The sequence below is a fragment of the Strix uralensis genome, chromosome 3, assembly GCF_047716275.1.
Source record: "Strix uralensis isolate ZFMK-TIS-50842 chromosome 3, bStrUra1, whole genome shotgun sequence".
Classification (NCBI taxonomy): Eukaryota; Metazoa; Chordata; class Aves; order Strigiformes; family Strigidae; genus Strix; species Strix uralensis.
The window spans coordinates 7,354,483-7,378,696 of record NC_133974.1 but is presented as its reverse complement, the minus strand read 5'-3'; the positions used below and the strand labels follow the sequence as shown (position 1 = coordinate 7,378,696).

Here is a 24,214-nt window from a genome sequence, read left to right as displayed (position 1 = left end):
CACCAACTTTGGATTTTGAAACTACTTTATTAAAAGTGGAGTTTCACTGTATAACAGGTCTTTTGAAGCTGGTTTCAGTGTATACAATCTAGCCATCAGTAAAACGAGGTCAGCACTCATTTCCCCAGCAATATATATAGGTCCTAGGGTGAGATATTACCAATATTTAAATTTGGGAATTTTTCAGAAAATCAGATATCATGACTAAAAATGACCATTTTTAGAAGTGCTTCCAGTTGTAAATAATTTCTGCTAGTGGATTAGCTAATCTGTTCTTGAATATCTGATAAATCATGCCCTAACTTCTTCCCTTGAGATCTCTTCCAAAGCCTGATTGTTCCTCTAGTTCAGAAAGTCTCATCTCAGCTTTTTCTGCCTTAGCTTCCAGCTTTGATTTCTCATTCTATCACCTTCTGAGACTGAATAATTCCCTTTCTTCATTTACATTATTATAGCCTTAAAACTATTTATAGACTGATATCATTTACTCTCAGACCTTTCCTCTTCTAGGCTACTTAATTTAACCCTGTCATCCTCTCCTCTCAGCTTCCATTTCTTATACATGATCACTTTTTTCTCTCTGTTACACTTTCCCTTAGCTTCTCTAAAGCTTTCCTTAGCTTTGAGGACCAGAACTGCAGGCAGACAGGCAGGTTTCTAGACACTGATCAATCTAATATAATGATTTGTAATTCAAGATAAAGGATGTTCAGATGCTTCAGAGGAACACTTTCAAGTGTTGCAAATTGCCTCCATGAATGCAAAACCCTATGCTAAGATTCCTTTCTTGATGTGTTTTGCAAGATTGGTCCAGAAAGAGTAAAACTTTCACACCAAGATCTGATTTTAGGATGCCAAGCCTCTGTGTGGCCCCTTTTACAAACTGAAAAAGCCCTTCACCTTCTATTTTCATATCTGTTTTCTACATATATTTATTTTCTAAATGTTTAATATTTTCACTGATGTAAGATTAAGCTTGATGCAATGTAAACATTATTCATCTTTAAAATGTGTGGTATACCACATGCTGTGTCCACGATCTATGACTGCAATGTGTTCTGTGTAACAGTCAGTTTTTGGTCAGTGCAATGGTTACTTGGTATTTTCTAAATTTTTTTGTCATTTTACACAAAGATTAAGAGATCTACTCCCAAAATTCCCTTTAGGTGCTATGTCCAAAATACAGACCAACAGTCCATCTTACTTACTCAGGGAAGCTACTAAACCTTTGCTATTTATTACTATCTTTCATCCAGATGTTGCAGTTACCTGATTTGATACTGAACGTCTCTCTTAGAATAAATCTAATAGATCACAAGCTAGGTGGTGATTTTAAAGGGTTTTCTTCTCTACCCACTTGAGACACAAAACTACAGTCAGTGACTGATGAAGGCTCACTATATATAATTAGTGAAGAATCCTTTAAGTTCAGAAACAATGAAAGCATAAAAACCTGGAACTAAGCCTTGTATTTCAAAAGATTTTGTTCTGACCTATAGGTCCAAGACCCGCTGCACTAGCTACAAAGTGGCATAACTGGGGAAGTGAAGATCATGCTCAGCAGTTACAAAAATAGCCCTATCACTGTATGCACCATGTGCCAAAGGGGAATACAAGTCATCCTGAAAAGCAAGGCATGTCAATAAGAGAAAGGTCAGTATGGGATGCACAATGGCTCAAGAACATATGTAAACATGGTGATGATAATAAAGGCCTCTTCTTTTCATTGCTCAGAAACACCTCTCCAGAAAATCTAGTTTCAGGTGGCTAAATGTTCTTCTTTGTGGCTGGAGAACTACAAAGACTTGTGAAACTTGGAAAGATGCAGATGTGGAGGAAAGCAACCAAACATCCATCTGTCTTGGGAGAAGGGAAGGAGAGAAATGGGTGTTGCGGCAAACGTTATTTAAGAGCTTCTTACCCCGGGCAAGACTCATCTGGGAACATCCTGAGCTGGGAAATGTAACTAAAAAGATGTCAAAGCAGCTTTCCTGAGGGTTGCAGACTGACATGTGTGAAAGTTCCCTGGTGGGAAGATGAGGTAGAAACACAATCATAAAATGAATAATTTAGAATTACAGAAGAATTAAGTGCCTGGTCAGTTAAGAGCAATTCAGATTTATTATCATGACCAAGATCACCCTGCACACTGGAGGTAAGACATCCTCCAAAAGACATTGTCCATTCACAGTCAGCCAAGAGAAAAGTTCCACCAAAGAATCCAACTCACTAACATTGTGCCTGTCAATTCATTAATCATACTCTCTTCATATGAAAATGCATCAATTTTCTCTTTCCCTTTGGATGCTACAAAGACAAAAGTCTACTGCTGGCTGCAATCTTGCACTGTAGGTCATAAATTTTTTTAACAAACCACTTGTTGGGTGGGTTTTTTTTCATTATTTTACAGGTGTAGAAATAAATCTTGCTACAGCTGCATTCAGCTACATGAACAAATGCTCTCTACTCTCTTCTGAAAGCTCACAACCATAACTTTCATTTTTAGTGCTTTATTTCCTTCAAATTTTTCTGTTGTAAAAGTTTGCTTAATTCTCCTATTTAAGGTGTCTCTTCAAGCATTGTAAATCTTGATAGTTCTACATCGTCAACAGATTTCCAAGTCTGTAGAAGAAGGTTTATAAGCATTCTTCATCTATGACTGAAAATGACCAAATTAAAGGTTTCCATATACGTATGCTTTGAATAATTTCACTGTTTATAACCTTGAAATACATAGTGCCTTACTGTCACTGTAACAAACCTCCATACAGATAATGGTCAGCTCATTATCTAGATGGAGTCTTAACCTGTGTCAATTATTTCCTTCAAGTCACTGACAGTGAATTCAGATAGTATTTTACTTCTTGGCAGCTCAGTTTGAATGTGGACATAGGATACATAACAAAAGATTCTCATTTATAGCTATTATTCTTGATGGCACTATTTTCACTGAAAAACATTTGGTTTAATGTTAATCCATAAAATGAGGACCTTTCTTAATATAACAAGGAGGCTGACATATTGAAAATGCAATAAAACTATCTTCCTTCAGAGTCATATTCCTTACTCATTCATCATAATGAATAGGTTTCACTTTGTTGGTGCTTTGACTAAGCTCAGATCACACAACAACATAAGTTTGAATGTTACAAAACATTTAAAACATATCTTGAACAGAAAATGAGAGATTCACTGTCTTTTGATGACCTCAGACCAAGGGTCTCAATTTTATTTAATCATCAATTATCAGCCTCACCACATGGAGAGGACAAAACTCTGTCCTGAGCACCAATGACAAATGACTACCTTTTGAACCATCAGGCTACAACCTTCAATTCAATTCAAAGTTGACCTTAAAAATTTGAATCCATAATACAGCCCTTTATTCCTCTACTACTGTGATCCTAAACAGAGCACAAACTAATTGTATGATCTGCTTTATACAGGTGGGCAAAGAAGGTGCTCCAGTTCTCTTTTATCATTTAATCGAATGAGATCCATGAGCACTTAGGTTCAGATTCTGCACTTAAATTACAGTACTGCATGCTTGAATGTTTATGTCTTGCTTGATTCAAGAAAACATCTTTCACTTGAACACATGGTCAGTATAAATATGTCTCTAACTCCTGCTGAAATTGGAGTCCCAGTGTTTCTTACAGAGTAAGATATTATTCAGTAGTGGTAAAACTATGTCTTCAAACAAATATAATTATGGTACTGAACAAAAAAGAAATACCTTTAAATAAATCATATGAAATGTGTTTATCATGATTCCTGAAGTTCATATTTAGAGTTTACTAAACCTCTGAACTGTTTAAATAGCACATGTTAAGATACAAGTACTAGATATATTCCCTATAGTGGAATCCAAAAATATTTTATAATCTTTAAGAATGTAAAATTCAGCCCTACCATATATACGTATCCATTTCCAGGATGACCCAGCAGCAATTCTGAAGAGAGTACATAATTTTAAAAAATAAAAAGAAAAACTTCCCCAATTGAAACCACAGGAAGGGTTCATGAACAAACTGTGAATTCATCTACCCTGAAATCTGGCCAGACTAGTGGGTGACTCTGACAGTCTTACCAGCAGCTCTGCTCCAACTAATCTGCATTTATTTGCCTTACATCAGACCTTAGTTATAACAAACATCTATAGATACCAGCCAAAGTTTGTCTGGATGAAGAAAAGAATAAAATTTGCAGGAAAATCGTGAGAAGATTGTAAATGGCTTCATAACCAAACCTGGAAATACTGTAAAGGATGCCTTCTGCTCTGGATCCATTCTTCGGCACAACTTGCAACCATAGTCAAGAAATAAACTTGCTTTGTACTGAAAGGTCTATAGAAGAGAAAACACTCAACTTCTTGGGGAAAATTAGCACAAAATATTGTATAGGTAAAAGATTGTACCTCTGGTACCTCTGTGAGTTCTCCTAGTATTTAGTCAAATGTCTTTTGCTAAAATATTGCAAAGGAGGAAACAATGCTTTCCTCTACTCAGTTTAGGAAAATCAACAAAATTCAACCTCTGAATATCATTTGAGAAAACAGCAACTGCACTGCAGAATGGGAGTGCTGGGACATGCCAACAAACATCAGATTACTCTGAACCTTTATGATATTATTTTATAAAACAAGATTAACATCACTACAGATCAGCTACAAAAGTTCAGTATGGCAGGGAATACATGTTAAACACAATTATGAAATAAAAGTATGATAAAAAACACCATTAAACGTTAAATAGGGAAACAACTGAAACTCTTTCATAAATGCTTTTTTTCCTTAAAGGAACAATTCAGAAGAAAATTTCAACCCTCATAACTTTCTTTTTCTTAATGAACAGTCAACATAGATCTGTGTGGGAGACTCTTTGATTTGCAATTAACTTATTTTTTATAGTATCATATTCTTCCCAAAGAAATGACGTACAAACATCAAAATCATTATTTTAAGCATTAAAAATCTGCTTATACTGGACTGCTAATTTTTGGGGTGTAGTGATGCCTCTACCTTAAGGTAAATCTGAAAAATAAAAAGAAGAGAATGGGAATAATTATGGCTCAGATCCAATGCCACTATTTTGGCTGCCTTGCTCTGCAAGTCTTTTCAAGGCACATTTTTTTTTTTTTTACTGAGTGTATTAGGAATTTACGAACTTTGTTTTAACAGGACTGTCATTCTCCTAAATCATTCCTAATCCTCATCCTTCCAGGGCTTAGTGTTTAAAAATTGGATACAACTCCACTTGAGAAAGACTTCTCTATTACATGTGCTGCAACTTTTCTCATTAATTCACTAGTTTTGAGTCTGGTTTCATGCTTAGGATTGAGGAAGGATTTGTCATTTTGTATTAAATAGTGGTATCATAAAGAATGGTAAAATGTACAATATAAGGTAAAAAAAGTCAGTTACCATTCAAGAAGTCAAACCCATCTGCTTATTGCCATCACATTTCATTGTAATTTTGGCCAGGGAATGGTAAAAAGATGTGCAAGCTATTGGTTTGCTCAGTTTGGCTTGTATGAGATTAATTTCATTTAGGTTCTGCTTTTTTATTACAAAGTCATTCATGATTCCAAACGGTTTAAATGAAACTAGCATTTGAACAAGAGAACTTGCCCCTCTCATTCACAAATGCTGACCATCTGTGGTATATAAGTGTGGCACTTCTGATCTTGCCTTGACTAAAACCAAAATATTTCTGAATACTGTGGCTTGTAGTCACATAAGTTGGAGAGATATTCACAAGGGATAATCAGTGAGATAACATTTCTCCAATGGGTGATTCGGAGCCTTGATAAGTGAAGCTCTGACTCAGATTTGTCCTCTAAGGAATCCTTTCTCGCATGCTCCAGTTCTCCAGTGACTGCAGTAGGAATCTAGGGAGATTAGCTTTAGCAAACTAAAACTGGCCTTTGTGAATACTTTCCTTTCCATGAGGGAAAATTCATCCAAACGATCACTTCTGTTAGTGCTAAAAAAATAAAAGTATTTCAAAGGCTCTGAAGTGAATAAAAATTTTTTCTACAAATGAATCTTCTCTGTTTCTTTTTCCTCTGAGTACTTAAAATATTTGCCCAGCTCTAATAGCACTATTTTGGTCAGGATGGAAAGAACTACATTGTACATAGGACTAGGGAGTAAAATAAAACTGTCATCATGTTTTAATTTATTTACAGAAAGAGGAACTTGAGACAGTATGATTGTTTGTCATCAGGTTTTCATTTGCTGTATGCGAAATGAGTCTTCATACTTCCAGTTGGGTTTCATTCATCGCTGTCGAGTCCCTGTGTGCAGATATGGTATACATCCTATGGGAAGGAGAAAGGACAACAATCATTTTGTTCGTACCAAGCTCACAATTAAGTTCCTAATTCTGGGAAGTGATTTTTCCAGATCATTTTGTTCACTGCACAGGCCTAGGAAGGTCAACATGAATTCAGTGTGAGGGACTACGTGAAACCTCCTTCCTCCTTCAGAGTGATAACATGGAGGTTAAACACAAATCCAGCTGCCAAAGGCTCACTGAAGGCTACTTTGGATTTGTGTAAAACTGCAGAAGGGATTTTGGTAAACTAAATTCAGCACCTCAGACACTTACAACATATGAACCCTTTATATTCTGCGGATGACATAAATCTGTGTGTAAGATTATAGAATAATTTGCTAAGGGAAGTTGTGGAAGCTGGAGATATTGACTCATTCTCTGAACAATGTATCGAAAAATGCTGGAATTGGTAAGGGAATAATATGAATGATGAAATCAGCCTTCATGCCTCAAATAAGTACTTACTGAAGCACACATATTCTAGGCTGTTGAAGCAAATTACTCTACTGGAATTGTGTGGGTTCACAGTCACTTATATGTGGTAGGGCATTTGTGGCCTTTATATCAGTCTACACTGGCAGAATAACATCCATCATTATCTCATTCTTGTTCAGTCACAGAAGTAAAATACTTGTCTGGTATAAGGCAGAACTAGAAGCATTTTTCCTCCAAGTGCACAGTTTCCAGGAACTCCACTGGTGGTCAGAACAGATTTTGCCAGAAACGTGTAAATAGCTGAGAGGCCTTTTTATGAGTCCTTACTATACTTTGATTTGTTTGGTTTGGGGTTCTTTTGGTGTGAGGATTACCTACAGGGTTATTAAGGAACTATTGTTTCTCCCTGACAATTCTGTGGCAGAAAGGCATAGTATTAACAGGTTCATTACGTAAGGAATAAACACAATTCTCTCCCATTTACTTTACTGGCAATGGAGGTCATCAACACGTTGTGGAGGTAATTCATATGATGACATGAAAGAAAAGGAACAGGAGAACAGGACTGATCCAAAAAACACTAAAACCAATGGGACTCTTTCCAACTGTAAAAATGGAGTTGCAGCTGGATCTAAAAGAACCATCTCCTTGCTTCTGTTTTTACACCTAGAGTGACTTTACAAAATTCCATGGCAAGAAAGACCCTGAATAGGTCATGGTCAAAAAGAAGAAATAAGATTCAGAGAGCTGTGACTCTTGGTAAGATCTTAGTCTGGTACTTTTTAGAATGTTGTATACTGAAATGTATCCTACTTTTCAAAGAAGAAATTACCTTGATTTCTTCAAAGAGCTCTTCTTCTGCAGTGTCTTCAGTCCTCCTGACTGGCAACAGGCAAATTTACAATCAATGACCTGGTAAATAATTGGGTTGTACATCGCTGCTGACTTTGCAAGCAGAGTTGGTACCACTGAAAACTGAATGGGAACTGAATCCGGCTGTCCAAAAGCTGACCACACAGAGACCACAGCGTAAGGGATCCAGGCAATGAGGAACCCTGCACAGATCAACATTGCCACCTTGTGAGAGGAAAAGAGAGAGGTTAATCTAGCAGTTAGACACTGACAGCACAGCACAGAGCTAGACAGAATGTAAGGGCACATGCCACAGAGTAGAAAACAAAAATTATAACTTGCTTCAGTTAAATTTACAATATGAACAAAAGCTGTCACGCATCTCCCTTCTCTTTATCGAGTCTCTGTTTTTCTTTCACCTGATACAGAGCAGTTAATGAGTCAGTTATCAGAGACCTTTAAAAATACTAAAAGGTCTGGCTAAACATGAATGAACTGAATGAGATGTCAGAAAATAATAATTCTTTTACATTAAATTTAAATTATTTAAGGAGAAGAGTCCTCTCAAAACCTACAGACTCTCTTTTTTAGGATAATATATAATGTGGAGCTGTGAAAGTTTTTAAAAATCTTAGCAAGATCTTTGAAATGAACATAGGTTAAACTGGGAAAAATCCTGCAGGGTTTCTCTTTGGTTTTTTGTTTGGTTTTTTTTTTTTCCTCTTTTTATTGCTTATTTGAAGAGCCTCTTACTTCTATAGTCCCTTCCACCAAATATTTCTCAGATTGTCAAAAAGAAACCCAGTTTCTTTTTCATTCCAGAGTGAAACAAACATGCAATGGGAAAACAAAATCAAAAAAATTAAGTGAAAGTCTTCCAGATTCTGGGTCCTTTGAAATCAGATTCCAAAGTTCATAAAATCAAAGTCTTTGAAGAAGTTTGCAGGACTGAATTAGGTCCTGATGGTGTGTGGGAGTGGGGGACCTTGAGTGTCTCTGTAGTTGAGTTTGTTTAGGAGGGTATATCCCTGTCTATATCTACTATAGCTCCTTCTTCTGTATCATAAAGTACCAGTCAATGATGCAAAAACAAAGGAAATGAGCAACAGAAGAAAAGAAAAGAATTTTCAACACCCTGATCTAACGCATGGCTTCTTCCTCTCTTGCAGGCTGTGCTGATGTCCCGCAGAGAAGGCGTCAAAACCCAGTGGGACCAGTAACCTGCCATGAGGATGGCCACTGGTAACAGGAGGAAGAAGAGAGAGCAGCTTTGGTAAACCAGGTCTATCTTCTGCCTGCACCCAGGAGGGGGTCTATGGCCTATCATCCACTTGAAAAATGCCAACCATCTGAAACCCTTTCAAGACAAATATGGAAAAAGTGGACATAAAGTTATTCAATAAGGCATGAGCTGTTAAGTCTCTGGGTATACCCACTCCAGCAGATAAAAAATGACTGTATTTACCTGGGTAAACTGGAATTGAAACTATTGGGAATTTAACTCAGAGTGAGGACACTAGTACAAAGTCTAGTTTTCTTTCTCCTAACATATAGCATGGATTCTGTACTCCGTTAGAATCTGCAGATGCTTTAAAAAACAAATTTCTACCAAATATTTAGGTTGCATTCCTGGTAAATGAGAAAAGGACTTCCTTATAACAGGAGGAAATGTAGCCATAGATATGTTTAGCATAAATATTAAAGAAAAACTGTTTGGGGGCAAAATTTGTGTTTAATATACTTTACCTGAACCAGCCTGTCTGTACGCAGTCACAGCCTGATATAGCTTCAAATGACATCATGCAATAGTGCATACTGAAGAACATATGCCATTATACTGCTGCAATTGACAGGCTATTATTCTGCATCCAAAATGATAATGGTACCCGTGCACTCATTTGCAATAAGGCATTTAGGATTACAGCAAAAAATCCTCAGAAAGCACACTTTTTTGGATATTGCATAGCCTTTTGTGGAGCCTTTATTTCCACATCTTGATGGTAATATTATTTTTCCGGGAAACTTTTATGGTTTTTTTGTTGTCTGCCACTGAAGAAACAGTGCGTGTGAGCCAAGGATCTCAAACACAGCCTGTTAGTTATAAATTGTGCTGTGAAGTTAAATGGGTTATGATGGAGACTCATTTTCCGTATTTATATATATCTCAACATAATATTCTCCACTATAGATCTCAGACAGAAGGGACAACTACTAGTGTTTCTACTCCGATCACATTAAAGTTTTGCATGATCCCTCCAATATGGCAAAAATAAATCTGCAACCTCAAATCAAAATTTTTCATTGTTCTTCAAACGAAAGGTCCTGAATAACTGCAAAACTACTCTACTGAAGCAACCCTTTTTAAAGGCAAGTACAGTTTTACCAGATGTATTAGCAGCATGGACCATACAAGCAGCTAGCTGAGTTTCTCTGATATGTTTAGACATGTCACCTGTTGCTGTATATTATATAACTTCCAGTTCAACTCCCCAAAAATGTAATAAACTTTGATCAACCAAGCAAAGGATGCTGCTTGTCTCCCTCTTGGCATGGCATACAGAGGCTGATGAATCTTTTACAGCTAAGGAATCCGGTTTCATTCAGCACAAGTTTTTATTTTGTGATATTTCCTGGCACAATAACCAGTATCAGAAAGGATCATGCCTGTCACCATTGCCAAATAGAAAATACATTAAATCAAAAATGGAAAATAGGATAAGGTCTGAGATGGAAAATTAATTTTATAACTTGAGTTCATTTTTATCAGCAGCTCATGGCTGAACCTAAATGATATATTATTTGCATAAAAACAATTGCAATGTCACAGGAGTGACTTTGGTTTATATCTTCATTAACAGAGGAACGTAAGCTGTCTGAAAGTTTTATTTCCCTGCTACAATAATTGGCTTTTTATCTGTTTTTCTATTCTAATTCCTGGGTACCTTGAATGCCTTAAAACAATTTTTCACAACTACATCTGAAAACAAAGGGAATTTTACGATGGGGAATAGGGCCACAGGGAGATGATGTGACTTGTGTAAGGTCACACAGGAAGGCTGTGGCAGAGCTTTAGACTGAATCACAATCTTGGGAACTTGAGTGCCCTAATCACAAAGTTATGTTTCAACTCCTCTCTTTTCCCACCTTGACAATAATGGAGGAGAGTGCTAGAAGAACCACCTTCAGAGCATTGTACTATCGCTTGGCATAGGAGAGTGCATGGTTGAAGTTCTCCAAGCCTGCTTTTATGACCTGACAAAGAAAACTGAGTTAAATCTTCCTACCTACCTTGGTCAGCTTCATTTCAAGTATGTGACTGTTCTGAATCCTGGTATCATAGTGAGCAACCTCTTTGGTGGATGACTTGACTTTTAGAATGATTTTGACATAGGAAAACACAATCACCGCAGTTGGGAACAGGAGGCAAAAAAAAAGAATACTCAGAATAAAAGCCTGTCCAGCCACCGAAGCCTGCGCCAGCCACCAGTCCAGAGTGCAGGAGGTCCCAAACGGCTCAGGGGCATAGCTCCCCACACCAGCAAAAGGCACCGTAGCCCAGAACGTAGCATAGGCCCAGATTATTGCCAGACAGATAAATGCATGATGTCTCTTAAGCCAGGTACCTGGAAGATAATTCAAGAGTTACAACCTCAGGTCCATATGTATTTGGCACAATTGAATACATCATTCTACACATGCCATGAGTTTGCTTGGCTGTTTGATAACAGCTGCTGTAAGGTTTATCTTGCCTCCTTCCAGCTATCTATAGTGACCCGTGAGCTAGCCACCCCCACTCACATCGTACCTCATAAAGAGAAATACACACTCATAGAAAGGGCTCCACGTGCCATTATTTCAGATCTCTACTTTAGGCTGTGATGATTTACGACCTGGAAGAGTCTGTACAAAAGCAATCCACCAGCTAGCTCAGCAATGATCGTGGGAACCTTGTCTAGTACTTTTGAAAATTGCTTTGTGGTCTGTAAAGGCATATTCATAGTGTGTGGTTAGATGAGATGGAGGTTCAACCCACATGAAGGACTAAGTGTTTAATTCAGCCTTTCATTTTTCAGTGCAAAAGCTCGTTATCTGCAACCATATGATGCAACTTACGTTATTTCCTATTCTTCATATTAACTGACTACAGTTTGACCTCAGGACACTTCTCAACATAAATCATTAGCCCAAGTAACTTAAAGATAAAGCTTGACAGAGGAAATAACATATCCGAGGTTTATTTTCACCTTATCATTCTTTTCCAGTACAGTAAATCATCATGTGCATATGGTCAGAATTATTTCTAATTGGTGTTTTCCTGTATCCTTGTCCATTTGTTTTATTAAATGCCTGGAGTAGTGGAGTGGAGTACTGTCTCTCTGCTCACCTTGCATGCAACCCTATTTCAGCTAGAAAAAGCTTCAATTTACAAGCTTTCCGTCATCACCTATGTTCAACCTGTTGGATTCAGATAGGACAAATAAGTTAAAACCTGTGATTTACACAGACACTCAGGCTACAGCATTATAACTGCTCCTTCCATCTTGGAAACTCTAATCTGTTTTCACTCCCCATCCACTGACACTGAGGAGCTTTCTTCATGGTTTTAGAATGACTTAAAACAAAACCAAGGCAAAATAAACAACTCTAATTTGAATGTGACTGGTGCCCCTTCCCTACTTGATTTTACCTTTCCAGATCACTGGAAGGAAGATGGACACTAACTGTTAAATTAATTCAAGCACAATGGCTGAGAGACAGGAAGGTGGTTTGTTGTGTTTGGGTGTAGAAAAACTACAGCAACAATAACATGAGGACTAAAATATTGGCATTATTTTCACAGCTATTGTCAAACCACATCCACCTATTACCAATAAATAAATAAACTTGCTGCTTGGAGTAAAACAAAGGTGTAGGCATATAGTCAGGTGGTCCAGGTTCCTGATTGATTTAGGCCATGAAACTTGCTTTCAGAAATTGTTCAAAGAGCTTCCAGGTTGCACTTCCTGTGGCAAGGGTCTTCCTATTCCTACTCCTAGAGGAGAAGTAGGTCAAGGAATAGCTCTCCATGTTGACACACCCTACTGGAACCCGGTACCTTCACATGGAAGAATGATGTAGGAAAGGTCAGGTTGTAAATCCTAGGTTTCAGGAACATAAACCACACCAGAAGTCCTTATACAGAAATGGCTAAGTTAACCACCTGGACTGAACATGCTAAATATGTTTATTGCTCCCCATCATTTTGTATGGACAACCATGATCAGATAGCCCTTGAGAAAAAAGGTTTTGAAACATTCTGTCTCTCTTAAACTAAGACGTCATACTAAATACCAGAACTCACAGCATGAATGCAGCCAGTCATGAAATGTTCACTTCAGCTCACCAAGTCTGAAAAATTGTCTATGATTTGAGTTGCCACTGAATTGTTTTGATAAGACCTTTATAGAAAGAACTGGAATCCTGCTTAATGTGAACGGTGTATTTAAAACTCAGCTAAGGAGACCTTCCCTGCACTCACATTTCAGGAAATACAGCCGAAACCAGGACAAGTACAGACATGCCAGGATCTATGATAGCAGATCTTAGTGCAGTACCACAGCTTTTAACTGACAGCATGCTCAGCTATTGGACAGACTAGCTTACTTACACTTCCTAGCTGCAAACATTTCCTATAACTTATGGTTGATACCGTATGTCATTATAATGAGATCAGTTGTATGCCCCTCAAGTCACATGGGAAAGGTGTTTTTTATATGTAAAGTCACCTTGAGTGTTCCCAGTATTTTGTTGGGGAGTTAGTCTCTTCCAATGCAAGAAAAATGTTTTTTCTAAACTGTGAGAACATCTCTTAACTGGAAAGAATGAAGCATATAATAATTCATATTCAGGAGACATAAGATATTGATGGATATGGTGATAACACCTTTCATTGCTAAATTCATTTCATCCTCTCAGGTTCCATCTCCGTATTAGAGAGACACATCCATTATGACCTATGGCACGTCCATATCTTTTAGATGTTTTAAATAGCTTGCCACATATTTTAAAGGAATTTAAGCATCTAATATGGAATACTTTTGTGTGTCAGATCATAAGACCTTGCAAGATGTGCAGTACTTGAATCAGTTAATGTCAATAGGCCTTGATTGACACAAAGTGATTTATCTATGCGTGATTACTAAAACTCATGACTTAGGCAGACAGCAGAGAGAAAACAGTGAAGGTGTTATGTCCAGCAACACAATTTTAGGTGGGACTACTTGGGTCATACCTATATGTTCTTCTTATCTGTGTATTCCCTTCTATATTTAAGAAAACCATTTTGAAGATTTTAAGTATGATTTCAGTCTAGAAAACTGTATCAATTAATATAGTTTTTTTCTATAGTCATTTAATATAGCTTTTCTTTCTTACCATAAGACAAGTGACAGATTTTTAGGTATCTATCCAGGCTGACAGCTGTCATGGTAATAAGGCTCCCACAGCCAAAGAAGAAACCAGCCCATCCATACCAGCGGCAGCCCATCCATCCAAACACCCAGCGATGAGAAAAGAAGGAAATGATACTAAAGGGTTTTCCTACAACTTCAAAAGGAAAAAAGAACGTCAGTTGACCGATAAAATCCATCACTGATATAACCACTCTTTTCCAGAAATGAAAACCCTCTCCTTTGCCCAAAGATGCAGTAAAATGCTCTGCAGAGTGGAGAGAGGGCTTCAGGCACAACAGATGTGATGACCTGAGTGCCCTCCATCCACAGGACTAAGCCTAAGACAGTTGTATCTGGATCGCATAACATCTATGCTGTGGTAGGATGAGCCAAGCCTGCAGAATGTCTGGAAATGTGCTTTACTGCACACCACATGAGCCAGAAGTAAACCCATACTCTGGTACTGAACATGTGCAAGCTCTTCCCATTATGAAAACTTTGGAGTATGTGTTAAGTCCACATGTAAACACATGCCAGTATGTAAACAGTACAGGTGATGAGTGAATCTGGGCTTGAAACAGGTACACATCTAGTTAGGCTACATCCCTATAATCCATTGAGTGTCTTCAAACACAAAATAAAGAAATTTGCCTTCAAAGAGGGCTTCTGCAAACCTATCAAGGCCCAACAGTAAGATGCATACTGTGGTAAAGTTTTAGGTTAGAAAGGAAGATGGTGCTATGGTTGCAGCATGGACTTGAGCTGCAGGAGTTGTTTCAGCTCCCGTCCATACCACACTCTTCCTTGGTGACTCTCAGCAAGTCACCTGGCCACAGATATTAAAAAGTTTTCAGCATCCCCAAACAGAAGGGAAATACCTAACTATTTTGGAGACTCTGTCTTAGTGGCACCTTAGCTCGTTTCTCCAATTGTAAAAGTGGGTGGTGCATTATAGAAGAAGTGAAGTTAGGTCATATGTTGTTCCATTCTCACCTTAAAACAGATTAACATTATTCACTTTCTTTGTATCATGAAAATGAGAAAGTCTGGAAATTGTAATTTTCTAGTTGGAAATCTCCATTTCCTGATTTCATTTTTTTTTTTGTCTCAAACTGAACACACAAAAAAACCACCTTTAACGGAACTGAAAACTCAAAAAATTACAATCTAGGAACACCAACATGCTTTCCAAATCCTTCATTTCTACTTACCAGACTGATCTGAAATGCTCCAAGGCATGGACAGTTCAACTGCAACACTCAAACATTAAATATTGAACTCCACCTTCCTGTGACTGTATTCCCTCCTGCACAAGAGTTTCCAGAGCATCTCAAGGAGTTGAAAGCATCTCAGCTGCACTAGGCTAGTTTCCCCAGCTGAACCACACTGTCTGTAATGTCATGGCAGCTCAGTGAATTGATTTATAAAGAAGGCAAAAATGGGCTTACAAACTGTAATTCCCACAAGGTAACCTATTCATAGAAGTCAAGACAAAAGTCTCTATTTTTTTTAAGTGATCTGTAGAAAAATATTTTGGATTATTCCCCAAAATATTCCATTTCAGATCAAACCGATGCAAAACTAAACATTGTTTTCATTCTTAACAGAAAATGAAACCATTTCTACCAAAACAAAATCTTGCAGAAAATGGCCTTTGCTTCATCTTCTATACCAAAAACATCATGATTGAGAACCCTTCAAAATGAGACTTAATTTTAAACAAGGTATTTTGGAATTCTTTTCCTTTAGCTTCAGCCTGTAAGGAAAATTTTGCCTGAGCCTGAAGGTTGTGCTAAGGTCAATATATTATGTGCTTTTCTCTGAGCAGAATAAATATACTTTAATTTTTCAAGCAAAAGCTGACCTCAGTGATTAAGGTTTCAAGAAAAACATGAAATATGCTAAGAGTCAGCAGCTTTATTCATGTAAATCATTGCCAGCTCTAAAGGTAAACACATTTATTTGCACAAAATCAAATTTCTCTTCAGCAGCACAGGACTCTTGAGCATGGTATCAGTGCAAAATGTGTCTGCTGCAGTTTTGAACAAGTAGCTGGTGCCACCCTGTGGAAATCCTCAGGAAGCAGGGCCATGGCAAAACCTGTTTCTTGAACAAGGTGCCAAGACAAATGTGTGAAACATGAAGATTTTGGAAAAAGTCCCATCTTCCCATCCAGCAGACAGAACACATCACATTTCTTGAGTCAACATCTTCAGTTTACAAAAAAAAAAAAAAAAAAAAAAAAGAGAGAGAAGGGAGAAAAAGCATGCATGATTGTGTCAATCACAATTATTTTTAATTACAAAACTTAAACACACAGATTGAGATCCACGTGGAAGGCAAGGTGACCAAGTGCTATGTTGATGACAGACCTTAGTAGAGAAACTAGCAGTCCTTCTGTTAAGAGGGCTCCCAAACAAGTTGTAGTTTGCATGGTTGGTACATACAGTTTATATGGTTAGGATACATCTGTTTACATTCCATATATATAGCTACGGAAATTCTCCTGAAACACTCCATCTCATTGGAGTGACTCTCATTGAAGCAGAAATATCAGTAGCAAAGAGGACTGTCTCTTGCTGCGGCCAGAGAGAATGGCAGGATAGTAAAAATGAGTGAAAATAAGACATGAAATTACCTGAAATGCCCAGATCACACACTGCTAAATTAACAGTCATTATCTCAGCAGGTCTCAACTTCTTTTTTCTCTTTGAGGACATAAAAATAACATATCCATTTCCCAGAGTTGAAAGAATCCCTATAATAATGAAAAAAAAGAAAAACAATCAAATTAGAATTCTCCTCAAAACCAGCAATATCACATCTTCCTTGTGAAATTCTTGTTATTTTCAGCCTGAACCTGTGGTCCCAAGGCTTTTATTCTGAAACATGATCATCTCATCCTCATTATGCAGCTCATAGAGGCATCTACTGCAGATGTCTCTCTCCCACAACAAATGTTATTTTCACCTCTGTAGCAGGGCATTGCCTTCACCACCTGAGCCCGCACAACTATCGAGTGAATGTACATAATAGAAATCCCATAATTCCTCTGTTCTGATCAACCCCATTTTTCTCACAAACATTTAAACATCCACAAGAATGAAATTCAGCTCTTTGTAGTCGCAAGGACCCCAACCTCTGACCAACCTTAATTTTAGTAAATACTATAAAGAGAGGTTGAGGGATAAATTTCTAAAATAATGTCAATTAAGATATTGATATCAAAATTTTTACAACACAAATTGATTTCAATCATAAGAAAGAAAAATGATAAAATATATCTAATTTTAACTTCCAGCTGGAATACAGTGCATGAGGAAGGATCCTGTGCACATTGTCTGACATCTTTTTTGTCATATCAGCACCCAAGGACCTGTAGGGACCAATGCTGCAAGTGGTTAATCAGCCATGGAGCTAATCACACTGGTACCAAAAATTGCAGGGTTTTCAGTTCCCTTAAAGAAAACTCTTTCTTCACTAACTTATGTTTGAAAGAGTTCGAGCCCAGAGTGAACATTTTGCAGTGGAAACACAGGATAGCGCACAAGATCCCCTTCAGGAAGCAAGAGTCACCCCCGAAGGTGAACACCCTGAGGAGACTGTGGCCCATTGGAGGCCTCACAACAAAGCAGAGGAGACAGGTAAGAGGGAGGGAGATGCAGAAGAAAAGAGTGAAGAGCAGAGTGACAGAGACCCCAACCTCCTGCACTGCCGTTGCCTCACCAAAGGGACTACAACAGCAGTGAGGCAAAAGACGTTGAAATTCAGCCTCAGAAAGGGGAAGGAAAGGTGTTTCCCTTAAGCATTTTATGTTTGTCATCTTTGTTTCTCACTATCCAAATCAGTAATTAGACATGAGGTTAAATGCCCCACGATGAGTCTGTTTTGCCCACAACAGTAACTGATGATTGATCTCCCTGTCTTTACCTCCACCCTGTTTCTATCTCCATGGTTTTTGATCTTCCTATTTCCTCCCCATCCCACTGTGGGTGCTGTAAGCAAGTGGCTGCCCTGGGTGCTTGGCTACCAGCTGAGGCCAACCCTCCACACTACTATAAAAAAAGTCATAAATAACCCAACTTGCCTCTGTGGATGAGGCAGCAAAGTCACTCTTTGTGATGCCTTCCTACACATGGCTTTGGTGCTGCAAACTCAGCCATATTCCATGTTTCGAAAAGACCCAGCAGCCCCCCAGTTTCACAGCAACGTCACCCTGTCCAAATATTGTACCTTTGAACACCACATAATTTTCATCAGTGTCTTCTGGAAGGCCAGACCTCAGGAATTAAATCTCAGGAATTAGATGGGTATTTAATTATTTACTCTGTCCCATCAATGGAAGAATCCCCTTGCAATGGTGCAACCTGGGAATATCCATGAGGCAGGGAGAAAAATGGTTCCCAGAGGCTAAAACCTCTCAAGACAGATGAGTAACTGTGGAACCAAAAGTTTACCAAACTCAGGAGAAAAATATTTTGATTTTGAACTTTTCAGTAATAAATGCAACACTCGTCTAATGGGAACACTTCTTATTTTTATACTGACAGTATTGCTTTCTACATTGTTTTAAAAATAAACAGGACAGAAGCTGGCTTATGGTTGAATCTTAGGTTTTCTCAGCAAATTTGATTCATCTTTGGTGAATGAAATTTAAAGAACATCCTATTCTTATGACTGAAAATTTAATCTGAATTATAAGTGGATACAGATATTCATATGAATTATTTTCTTCTTTACAGTTAAGTGAATGTATCAGTGTTGCTGAGCATTTTTCATATATCTTAATCCTTTTCTCTCTTAATGTCATTTTCTCTCTAGTGATATTTAGGATATCTACAGTGCCAGCATTCAGTTTGAGACACCTTTCAAAAACACCTGATATTTTCCTGAATCTTTTTCAACTGACTGGTAGTCCAGAGAGATGTCTTCATCAGACAAGCCTCTGAAGCAACTGTTCATTATTAATAGCAATGTTTCAGAGAACCCCAGACTACTGATGTCCTAATCCTACAGCTGGAAGGGGTCAAGTGATAATTTAAGTTGCCTTTTGTCTATAACTGCGTCTGACAATTGCTTATCTGAATTCTTGTTTAACTCCTTGGCGATAGAAACTTTGTAATCTCCTTAGATGAGCCCTCTAATGCTTCAGTTTTCCTTTTATTAAAAAAAGATTTCCCTAATAGTTAGCTGAAGTCCTCGCTGGTGCAGGCTCCCAGCTCTGGTAGGTGCTGGCAGGCTGTGTGCCTGGGCAGAGCCCTGGGTTGGAAACAGGGGGGAAAAGACTTTTCAGATATAAGATAAAGGCTTTTTTCCAGGAGGAAACACAACTGTCCATGGCACCGTAACACTATTACATATATACAAACAGAGAGCCAAGGATGCAATAACTAAAAAAGTGACACCTACAGAGAAAGAGCCAGGCTCATATACGTAACCTGCAGCGAAAGGTGAAAGTGTATAAAAGTAACAATCTGAACAAATAAGACTCCTTTCCTCCAATCTGGCAGCGTTACTAAATCATCAGAGGGGAAAAAAGAAGAAAAAAAAAGATAGTTCCGGATTTTGTTTTCAATTAAGTTGTTTCATAACACACTGAGGAAGCGTGCAGCAACAGTTTGCAAATCAATAGTTACTTTCCACGGGCTTTCAAAGGAGCTGACAGCCAGTGGGTCACCGCTCAGTAGTTAGTCACCCTACCTGGCTGTGCAGTAAATCAATCAAGTCAGTGATGAAAAAACTAACAGGGGAAGTGACAAAGTAAAAAGAATTGGATTCTTACAACCACGTGTACTGTTTGATTATTTTTTTTCCAGACAATTAAAAAAATACATGTGGAAATGAACTAGTTAGGACAAAAGATCACACATTTGCAGAGAATTTATCACAGATTGACCATGACACATGATCTTCTTCAAAGACAAAACCATATATTTTTATATTTTCAAACTGCAATACTTCAGTTGTACAACCAGCCTGACCCTAAAGGCTCTGCTGAGTTTCCTAATAGGATCCCAGCCTTGTTTGCTCACTGTGCAGCTTCTTCCCCCTTTTCAAATAAATCTTAAACTCACTTGCACCTTACAAGCCTCAAGCACAAAAGATGCCCAATAACAATCCCTACCTCTTGTCTTCCCACCTTTCCGCAGCTAGTCCCTCTCTCTGCTATCAGGATGTCCACAGAGGACATCCTCAAGAAGGGCCACCATTTCTTGGAAGGGATCTGCAAAGGAATAGGGGACACAGATCAGTGGCAGTAAGTGAAAATGGACAGGTTCAGTCTGAACCACAAGTTATAATAAAAAAACATAGACATACCCTCACTGGGTACAGTAACTGAATGCTCCAGCTTGGTTTTCCATCTTCTGCAGATTACACAGTTTACAAAGTAAATCTGCAATACTGCAGAGTTATCCCAAGACACAACCATGCCCAAGAGCTATTTGAGCACATAGTTGCTTATAGTTTTGGATACCTGTGAGCTGTGGTTAACTATAAAGCTGCCAATTAAAGCAAATTTACAGCCTTAGCAAGACTGTTGTGTGGCATTTGATGTCATTGAACAGTTTCACAGAGCTAGGCTTCCTTCTCCACCACCTTAAGATCTACTATCTAGCACTGAAAATCTCTGCATGGCAGTGCTTCTTGTCCCAACAGAAAAGTGGATGCTTTGAACTGTCAGAAATCAGCTTAGCGGAAAAGGAAGTTTAGGATTATTTTTTTACTTTACAGAAAGTAAAAAAAGCCATTCAGAGATTTACCTGGGAACCACAAAGATTCATTTCCTTTTAAGTTGTCATATTTTTGCAAGCCCAAGATATTATTGAAATGTTGCTATCCACCTAAACATGAATGCGTAATAAAATACGGATCTGCACATCAACAGGAGCTAACAGTGACATCCCCAAGCCACTAAGCTAAACCAGTCTTTTAAGGTACAACTCACATGAGAAGCAATAGCCCAAACAAAGCCTTTTTTATTTTTTTGTTAAGAGACATGTTTAAAGACTACTTTACGTCATCTATTCACAAACAGAGAAGACGACCTGACATTGCTGCTTCCACCAGTTTTATTTAATTCCCTCTCTTAGTGGCTGAGCTGTGATGTGTAATTCTAGTTTACTGGTAAAAAGCATAACACTTTTCTTCACACAAATCCCTATAAAAGCAGGGGGTTCTGTACTTCTCTCAGCCTCTGGCAAATTAATATCCATTTCTGTATTATACATAGTGTTCAAAACACTGCTGTGCTGATCTAGAAAACATGAAACCAGTTGCGTTGCTGAAATGGCTGAGGGCACAACTGACCAGCATCTAAACAATGACTGCTTAAAATCATTATAAACGTTGCTAAAAGGAATTAAAAATATCTGCGCAGGATACCAGTGGTATCTTAGGCTATAGATGCAAGTCCAAGGAAGATGCAAATATAATATTTACATGCGCATGTGAAAAACATACTTGGCTCTAATGAAAGCTGCTACTGGTGTGTGTAATAATAATAAGTGTAAAGTAACTAACCAAGTAAAATGCAACGCAAGACAAACACACAAAAAAATAAGTTAAACCCAGAACAAAACGTAAGATATGATATCTAGAGCTACACATGTATACAGCAGAGACACATCTTGAGCTTTCCTGGCTTGGGCCATTGGATGCACCCAAGACAGGCTGTTTGATGTCCAGTTCACAACATCAGAAAGGTGGAAATCTTACTGATAAATCTTACTCATAAATCCAATATCAAAATGATTATCAGCCCTTTTTAAACTATAATTACAATCTCCTCACACTTCTCATCTAAGTCTGTGCCTTCATAGTTAGGTTTTGCTTTTTCACTGGAAATTTATTTCTGCTCCTTGACTTAATTTGATTATGTTTTCCAAGATGTTTCACACCTGGCAGGGGTATTTCTTTGGAACTGGATAAATCTACACTAATTACAACCAATATAACAAGTCAATACAGTGTACATTGGAAGGATTCATTTCAGTTAATCAGATGTATTTCCTGGGATTAAAGCTAAATTTGCTTAACCAAGAAGGGGGGGTTGTTTTGGACAGTTCGGTGAAGACATCTGTCTGCATAGCAGCACAAAATTGTATATATGAAAAGCTAGGATACATACAAAACAGTGCATGAATACTGAGAATAGCTTCACCTGTCGTCTCTGCTGCTCTGAATTCCTTTTTAGATAAAGACATAAGCAGAAGACAAATGAGAAATAAGTGTTATTCAAGCCCTTGTGAAACATCTGCTGCAGAAAAGATTAGATTACTTAGATCAGTCAGGGGAAGGGCAGTAAGAGAAAGTAGCAAGGAGGGATGTAAAATAGCGAATGAGAAACATGAAGGTAGGACTGAAAGATCTTTGTAATTTGCACAGAACTGAAAGAACAAGAAAATGAATCAAAACCAAAATAAATGTCAAGGAATACACTGTATATATACCCTGTATTCAGCCTGGTGATCAACCGTCTGACACCCAGAGCCCAGTTCAGTGTAGCAGTTACATGACCTTGGCTCAGATACTGAGAAAATAGCTGCTGAGCTGTGAGAAACTGCATAAACTAAAGCCATCAAACATAAGGAACCCTAAATCGTAGGAAGAAGTGTAAGTGTTGAGGCAACAGAAGCTCCAGTACTTGAAAGCAAAAATATTGACACAAAAAGATATAACCTTGCCCCCATCCCCAAAGCAAGGGCAAAGACCAGTTTATTCCTAGAAGCCATGGACACCCATATTTCCCACGTGAATGACAACTCCTTGGCATAGAAGACTTAATGTAGAAATCAGTCCCAGCTATCATCTATGTGCACTAACCAATAAATAATTGCACCTATTCTGCTTGAAAAGTCATTTTGCACATGGCAAAAGACTCCAAAACAAAAGGAAGGGGAGTGTGTTAGGCAGAAATCACTGTTCAATACAATATGTAACAGAGGACAGCTGATGCCAGGAGCAGAGCAAGATTCAGATGAGCACATCTGAGGATGTTCTCTTTGCTGCATAGGCACATGGGAGAGGCTTTGAAAACAGGCCATAAAACCCACATAGTATAATGGCAAAAGCCAGTTCTGGTCAAGAACGATTAAACTGCAAGCTAGTAACCTATCAGTCAAGAAAAATTGAGTATTTCTTCACTTTTTGCTGGAAGGTTTACTGCTAACCACTTTTAGCTATGTAGAGCAGCACTGACTGTTGACACTAACTGTTGGACATTCTCTCCTCTCCCTCCTAGATTTTTCTTTCTAGTATGAAGAAATACATGATTACACATCTAATGCACAGCAGCTTCTGCCTTCTTTGTGAGTGCCTACAAGGATGCAATGACACAGTCATATTTCAAAGAGGAACTAAAAATCATTACCAATTACGGTCAAATAAAACCCAGCTACAATGTCAGCCTCTCTAGAAAGCTTTGATGCGAAGGGGTCTTCCTTCTGGAGATAGTGTGGGAGGTATTCTTCCTGGGAGGAAGTGTTGTGATCCGATGCCATCCCATTCATGTCCGGTTCAGCGTCTGAAAAACAAAAGTACAGAGTTTGCAATAAATCATGTCTGCCACCAGAAAATGTAAAGATGTTTTTGTTCATAAACAAGATGCAGCCTCCTGTCTTCATTTCTGTTGTACCAGCTTCCAGGGCATTTCAGGATCCAATTCAAAATTGCATAAAGCATCCTGCCATGATTTATTTCATGACTTACTTTATCCAAGAATGTCATTATTCATATGGCACTCACTACAGTAATCCATCTGAGCAGTATCTAGGTACCAGTGTGTTACAGCATTCAAGCCAGGGCCTCTGAAGTGCCTTTCTTAAATATCTTAAGGAGTGTCATATTTTCAGCTGGGTGTAAGAGTTACCCAAGACTGAGAATACGGAAAAAAACAAGCAGGGCAATTGTTTATGTCTGGCTAGCTTCATTGCTCAATGTGTTTAATGCATACTGAACTTGTTGTCTTTATCTATACGCACTGTTCTCATAATCCCAAGAAACTGAGAATTATCAGTAAGACAGTCCTGGCAATTTTTTCATATCCTGAGGGACACTCTGTCTACAGAGAGTAGCTCTGCAAATTTTACAGTTAAGTGAAACGTTACATCCATAAATTTTCCTTAGAGTTATTTAGGTGGTGGGTTCTAATGTAAATAA

General features: G+C 38.1%; 1 protein-coding gene across 1 annotated transcript; it reads right to left on the bottom strand.

The window, feature by feature from the left end:
- Positions 1-6,151: 6,151 nt before the first annotated feature.
- LOC141941709 (opsin-5-like) lies at positions 6,152-23,737 on the bottom strand. The gene is given in 7 exon segments (XM_074864688.1): positions 6,152-6,321; positions 7,606-7,850; positions 10,914-11,248; positions 14,040-14,210; positions 16,695-16,814; positions 23,427-23,593; positions 23,595-23,737. Coding segments are annotated over 7 exon segments (1,245 nt in total). The 3' UTR covers positions 6,152-6,257.
- Between the last annotated feature and the right edge of the window lie 477 nt (positions 23,738-24,214).